The sequence below is a fragment of the Nansenia antarctica genome (genome assembly GCF_963989245.1).
Source record: "Nansenia antarctica genome assembly, chromosome: 12".
Classification (NCBI taxonomy): Eukaryota; Metazoa; Chordata; class Actinopteri; order Argentiniformes; family Microstomatidae; genus Nansenia; species Nansenia antarctica.
Window position 1 is genome coordinate 3,860,630 of NC_137682.1, and position 7,147 is coordinate 3,867,776.

At 44.2% G+C, this 7,147-nt stretch overlaps 1 protein-coding gene across 1 annotated transcript in view; it reads left to right on the forward strand.

Moving 5' to 3' along the window:
- The window catches only part of nyap2b (neuronal tyrosine-phosphorylated phosphoinositide-3-kinase adaptor 2b), a gene marked incomplete at both ends in the record, with an annotated part of 19,717 nt that extends 13,306 nt beyond the window's left edge, over positions 1–6,411 (forward strand). Inside the window, 3 exons of the mRNA XM_080543167.1 lie at positions 3,529–4,446; positions 5,437–5,540; positions 6,124–6,411. Coding sequence (XP_080399293.1) covers positions 3,529–4,446; positions 5,437–5,540; positions 6,124–6,411 — 1,310 coding nt within the window. The remainder of the gene's footprint in view (positions 1–3,528; positions 4,447–5,436; positions 5,541–6,123) is intronic.
- Positions 6,412–7,147: the final 736 nt, after the last annotated feature.

The window sequence follows — 7,147 nt, forward strand, 5'->3', positions numbered from 1 at the left end:
CCTCTCTCTCTCACCCATCCTTCCTGTCTCAATCTCTACTGTATCTGTCAATAAAATGAAAATATGAGTGGGACTGCCCCACTCAGAAATAAATAAATAAATCTATTAGTTAATATGGTCAGAGAGTGTCTAACAGCACCAGAGAGGTAGAGGAGTCCCAAAATAGTTGGCAGCAGTAACAGGAGAATATCATCACGCCAGGCGTCCAGGTTTACAGCATCAGCCCCTAACAGTATCAGACGTCTAACAATGGTCAACCCAGTGCAACACTGACACATTGTGGTAAATGATGAATTTGAGAATTAAGATTCAGGCAAAAGAGAAGTGAGTTGTTAGTGCCTGCATCAGTGCAGTGTTAAAGTAACGCTACTTTCAGATGGTTAGGCATCCAGCAAAATTAGGAGATGCTATGCGGACACAGAAAGCATGCAGGTTTATTGGTGGGTGTTGTGGTTGAAAGCAGCATTGCCTCTGTGAGCTTGTTTAATCTAGGGGCACCAAATGTGGGACTGATACAGATCATATGATTTAATCTGCCAGGATTAGGGACGAAAGCGGCCGTCAGGACTCTCAAACCTCGGAATGGCATTAAGCTACCACTACTTTTACTAACATGACTTTTAAATATAGGCACCGTGTTTAAACACAGGGTTAGTACACGTACCCCAGTGCAAGTGCAAAATTCTAGAAACATTTAGCGAAATGTTCCAAGAATGTCTGGGACATAATGATAGAACTTTAAAATCTGTGTTATATGTATTGTATGTCTACCATCCTACAAGCAATGTTTCAATAATTAATTCATGTTTTATTTCAATGCATAATTACGTCATTATTTTTCCCTGAAGATCTATGATGACTGGTTAAAAATGCCTATATTGCATTGCTTAAAACAGCAATTAATGTCTAAATATTGACTGTTTAGATTATAGGCATACAAGTTTTTTGATGTATCAAATAAACACTGGAGATGGTTTTGGAGAGAGACCTGCCTGCCATAGAAACCAACTCCATGGGGGAGATTCCGCCTGGTTGAGTACATCTGAACCCATCTATAAGATCAAAGGACTGTGCACGCGTCAATCTGCACTTAACTCCCAAGCAACCCCAACATAGCAACAGAGGAAGGAGCCTCTCTTATTTGCAGATTCCCTCTCTATGGGGAGATGAACCAATCACAGAGCAGGCCATGCCGGCTTCACACTGATCATCAGGTGCAATGGGCTCTTGGGAGACAGTCAAGGCTCTTGCACCTGATCAGAGAGCTAGGCCTATATTCCGCCTTTTGCCCAGTCAGCAAGTAGAGAAACATGCCTATTCAACCAATCAGGTTGCCCCTAACCTCACCAATCAGCAGCGAGACAGCGAGAGCCACAATCTGTGATAGTTGATATGATGTCTTGTGATCACAACGTTCCAAGAATATTCTCTCAATGGTTCCATACCATTTCTGATTGGCATTGGCATTGGCATTTCTGATTGGCATTTACATCTTACTATATTGGCATTGCCATGTATATATACAGTACCAGTCAAAAGTTTGGACACACCTTCTCATTCTCAATGGTTTTCTTAATTTTTCTTATTTTCTACATTGTAAATTAATACTGAAAGAACACATATGGAATTATGTAGTAAACAAAAAAGTGTTAAACAAACCAGAATATGTTTTGTATTTTTGATTCTTCAAAGTAGCCACCTTTAGCTTTGATGAGAGTTTTCACACTCTTGGCATTCTGTCAATCACCTTGGTGTGTGTGTGTGTGTGTGTGTGTGTGTGTGTGTGTGTGTGTGTGTGTGTGTGTGTGTGTGTGTGTGTGTGTGTGTGTGTGTGTGTGTGTGTGTGTCTGTGTCTGTGTGTGTGTGTGTGTGTGTGTGTGTCAGTGGAAAAGGAAACTGTGAAACACCTCCCAGCATTCTCTTCTCTAGAATACGCGGGAGAAAACCACAAAAAAAGCAAAAGGGGGCTACTTTGAAGAATCTAAAATCTAAAACATATTCTGGTTTGTTTAACACTTTTTTGTTTACTACATAATTCCATAAGTGTTCTTTCATAGTTTTGATGTCTTCAGTATTCATCTACAATGTAGAAAATAAGAAGAATTAAGAAAGAAAAACCATGGAATTGGAAGGTGTGTCCAAACGTTTGACTGGTAGGCTACTAGATTTATATTTTGGCCACAATTTGGATATGTTTACGCTATCTAGAGAACGGCTGCGTTGTAAGGTTGACAGGGTTTCCTGTGTCCAACCTCATGAAACTCAGATACTGACAGGTTGACTGTGTGTTGATCTGTGATTGGTCACAAATATACATCCTCCTTCTTGCTATAAGTAGAGGTTGTTAACAGGTTAAGAGGTTAGAGGTTTTTTCCACCCAGAGACAATAGAGAGACACAGCTAGCATGACCTATTTACCCACTGTGTAGATATTGGATATTGAATATCTCCATGACGACATATATAATGATGTCATGATGAAGCCGCAACACTGACTCCTGGTAACTCAGGCAGAATAATCCCACTTGCCCCAATGGTAGTAATAGCTCTCATGGTGAGTGAGCGCCCCCCAGTGGCCATATGGTGGTTGTAAAGTGCTTTTGCACAAAAATAGCATTAGCTTCTCATCCTTTTTCAAAAAAAAAATCTTTTTTAAATTCTTCCTATTCCAAATCAATGGATACCATTGACTAACTGATGGAACATAAAGGACCAGTGGCGGACTCAGGCTGTTTGAAGGGCAGGGGGGACGAAAAGAAAAAAAGGGCACCTACTGCACAACATGGGACCCCATCAGTGCACATGGTCAAGTTTAGACCATTGGAAGGGCAGCCAATAGGGCTCCTAATTTTGCCACTCAAAAGGGCACTTTAGTGCAACGTTTTTCAACTGTGGGGGCACATGGTCAAGTTTAGACCATTGGAGGGGCACCAATAGGGCACGTCCTCTCATCTTCGCCACTCATAAGGGCATTTTTGACATGATGTCATAATGAAGCCGCACTAGCCTCAATGGTAGTAATAGCTCTCATGGTGAGTGAGCGCCCCCCAGTGGACATATGGTGGTTGTTAAAGTGCTTTTGCACAAAATAGCATTAGCTTCTCATCCTTTTTTTTTTTTTTTACTAGTGAATCTATTCCAAAACTACGGAGCCCCCCTGGGGTCACATGGTAGAAAAAAATGTGTTTGTGTGAATCCGTTCCCTCGATTTAGTAATTCGTTCCCTCGGTTTAGTAATTTGTTAGGGTTAGGGTTAGGCCCTACGAGCCAGAACGATCGCAAGGATTCTAACCCTAACCCTAATCCTTGCGATCGTTCTGGCTCGTAGGGCCTAACCCTAACCTTAACAAATTACTAAACCGAGGGAACGAATTACTAAACAGAGGGAACGGATTCACACATCAAATATTTTTTTTCTACCATGTGACCCCAGGGGGGCTCCTTATATTCCAAAACAATGGATACCATTGACTAAACTGATGGAACATAAAGGACCCTCATATTTAATATGATTGTCTTCTCTTACAGCGAGTGAGTCCAAGAGCAAGTCCCATGGCGAGTCCAAGCGCGAGGGCAAGGAGCGCCACAGTCACAAGGACAAGGAGTCCAAACGAGAGAGTAAGGAGCGGAGCGGCCACCACAAAGAGTCTTCTTCTCACAGACGGGAGACCAAGGACAAAGGATGCAACAGTGTGGAGCCACTGCCCAACAAGCGCAACAGCAAAGACCGGGGCTGCAGCAGCGTCGAACCGCTGCCTGTTCGACGGGACAGCAGAGACAGGGGCTGTAACAGCGTCGAGCCCCTTCCTGTGAGACGGGACTCCAAAGACAGAGGCTGCAACAGTGTGGAGCCCCTGCCTATGAGAAGAGACAGCAAGGACAGAGGCTGCAACAGTGTCGAACTGATGCCACGACGCGACAGCAAAGACAGACTCGGTAACGGAATTGAGTTGCCTTTACTAAGACAAGACAGTAAAGACACGGTCAGGAATGGCGTGGAGTCTAGTAGATACGATAGCAAAGAAAGAATCGGTCACCCGCCAGAACTTTTACCCCGCCAAGATAGTAAAGACAGAGTCCGAAACGGTACGGACTCTAGACATGACAGCAAAGAAAGAATGGACCAGCCGCCAGAGCTGCTACCAAGGCAAGATAGCAGCAAAGATTTCAGAAACGGCCTTGAGTGCAGACGCAATAGCAAAGACAGGGACAGGAACTATGGTATGGAATCTAGATATGAAGGTAAAGACCGAAGCTACAACGGTAGTGTGGAGCCTTCACCTAGACACGACAAGGAGTTGGCCAAGGAGTTGGCCAGAAATGGCATCGAATCCAGGCGTGACAGCAAGGACAGAGGAGGCAATGGCTTAGATCAGCCCCCCCGACGTGACAGGAAGGACAAGAGCACCAATGGAGTTGAAGCTAGGCGGGGTAGCAAAGACAGAGGTAGTTATAGCATCGAGCAATCAAAAGCACAGGAGAGGAATGCCGTATCGGGTCATCAACAGTCATCGACAGCCACACTAACACGGCACCAAGGAAGGCCTTCTGGCAGTCCGCCAATGGTGTTGGGAACACTGGGCAACACTGGTGAGGATTTTACTTTTACATTTAAATGTTTGGCATTTAGCAGACGCCTTATTCCAAAGCGACTTACAATCAATACATTTGACTACTAAGCAAGTGAATCATCAATCCACCAGTCGTAGCAGGAAGAGTAATCCAGCTCAGGCCCGGGGCCATTGATAGAAGGAAAAACCTTCTTCTAAACCTTTATTTTTTTATTTTATTTTTTTGCAAATGATGCATGTTTATGGCAGGCAGCATCCATGGTCCATTATATAAGCTCTAAAACACCAGACAGACTGTCCTCATCATACACGTTACTTGCAGTTTACTGAGATAAATGTACTGTATTCTTAAATGTAGTTAGTGCGTTTGAATTATATTTAAAAAGTATTGCATGATAAGTTTTAATCAGTCAATAGAAAACGATGACCGTGGCTGGTGTGGAATAGAGAGGCAAACCATTCAGACTTCAAGCGATCTAATAGCGCATGGATAATTACAATGGGCACAACATGCACCTGGATAGGCCTGGATTTGAACAGTTTGGTTTTATTTTGACCTATGTGCTGAATTATGACATCGTGAGCTTAGAATGATAAGGTTCTATCTCCGTTTAGGGCAGTTCAGAGATATTGAGCGTCAAAGTTGTTACATTCCATTACGTTTTGTGAGATGGAACCTTAGTATTTTATGAATTACTAACTCAAAAATGTCAACATTTTAAAAATAACACCACACAGGCATTAATAAACACCTAATGGATCAGATTATGTAAAAAAATACATTTTGACAAAAATGGAGATAGAACCGTATAATTCTAACGTCACGACATGTAAGTATTGTACATTTTTGTCTCCCTCTTTGTAGAGCTGAAAGCAGCCCCTAAGTACAGCCGCTCCCCCTCCACACCACACACACCCTCTCCCATTGGGACTCCGCAAAGGCAGGCGCCGGAGACACCGCCAACCAAGGTATGTGTGTATCGGCAGTGGTGGACTCAGGCTGTTTGAAGGGCAGGGGGGGTGAAAAGAAAAAAAGGGCACCTACTGCACAACATGAGACCCCATCAGTGCACATGGTCAAGTTTAGACCATTGGAAGGGCAGCCAATAGGGCACATCCTCTAATTTTGCCACTCAAAAGGGCACTTTAGTGTGATGTTTTTCAACTGTGGGGGCACATGGTCAAATTTAGACCATTGGAGGGGCACCAATAGGGCACGTCCTCACATTTTCGCCACTCAAAAGGGCACATAAGAGAGACGTTTTTCAACCGTGGGGGCACCAGGAGGGGCAGTCGCCCCCCCCTGCCCCCCCTAGAGTCTGCCAGTGTGTATCGGTGTGTGTGTATGCACACGTCACAAACCTCCATCCACTTTCTTCTGACCCATAATGGTAGCAGCCTTCATTTTCTCCCCCATGTGTCGTTTTGTATTGAATGATGATTTTCGGTACACAGCTGTATTGACACCAACACAACCCTAACCCTTCATATGACAGGTAGGTGACCATGACAACTTGTCCTCAATGCTCCTCTCATGTTGTCCCCCTCTCAGATGCCCCAGATGCCATGGATGTGTGGGGACAGCACCATGCTGGAGATGATCGAGAGGAAGCGCACCCTCTGCATAGAGATCCGCTCCAGACAGCAGCCGTCCCCAGACATGACCCGCTCCAGACAGCAGCCGTCCCCAGACATGACCCGCTCCAGACAGCAGCCATCCCCAGACAAGACCCGGTGCAAACAGGAGAGCTGGGGGGGGAAGAGCAACAACGAGGCCAAGAAGATCCGGCCTCCCCCCTACCCCACTCAGACCACTGTATTCTGGGACACAGCCATTTGACAATAATAATACATTGGACCCACCCACCCACCGCAACCCCCCATCTGGACTCAAAGCCTGCTGATTCGCCAACTCCGCATCAGAATGGTCATAGCAGCCAATAAGAGGAAGGGGGATCGTTGATGTCAAAGGAAAATGGTGGTTACCATAGCAATATTTCCACTCGTTCAGGTTGTCATCACTGGTGATATTAAATATTTTTCTATTTCATGTGACTCCATGTAATATACTTAGTATGAATAGATATTTTCTAAATGAAAAAGTATTATATCAATACTTTAGAGGCATACTTTTTTATGCTGAAATGTCAATGAACTACCAGTGCTGAAGGCACAAATTTTTAAAATGAAGGATATTCATTCTGACCGTCAACAGTCACTTGTTGTATGTTGAGGAGCTCTGTTGACATAGGGTGCGTTCATAAATTCGCTCCGAGAGCGCCGGAGCGCACTACTGGGTTCAACGTCATAAAAGGGACCAAGTAATTTGATTGGACAAGAAGAGGCATTCCATGAGTGCTGATCAGATTTTCCAGAGAGAATTTACGAACGCAGCCATAGATTTCTATAGCCCTTCCATAGTTGGACCAGTGTTCTAGAATGTACAAATTTGTCCTAGAACAGGTCAGAATCCTAGTAAAAGTAACAAGCTGTGTAGTCACTGGTCAGAGCCTTTGAGAAGGAAGGATGGAATTATATGAGACAAGTCGTGAGCTCAGAGTGATAAGGTTCTATCT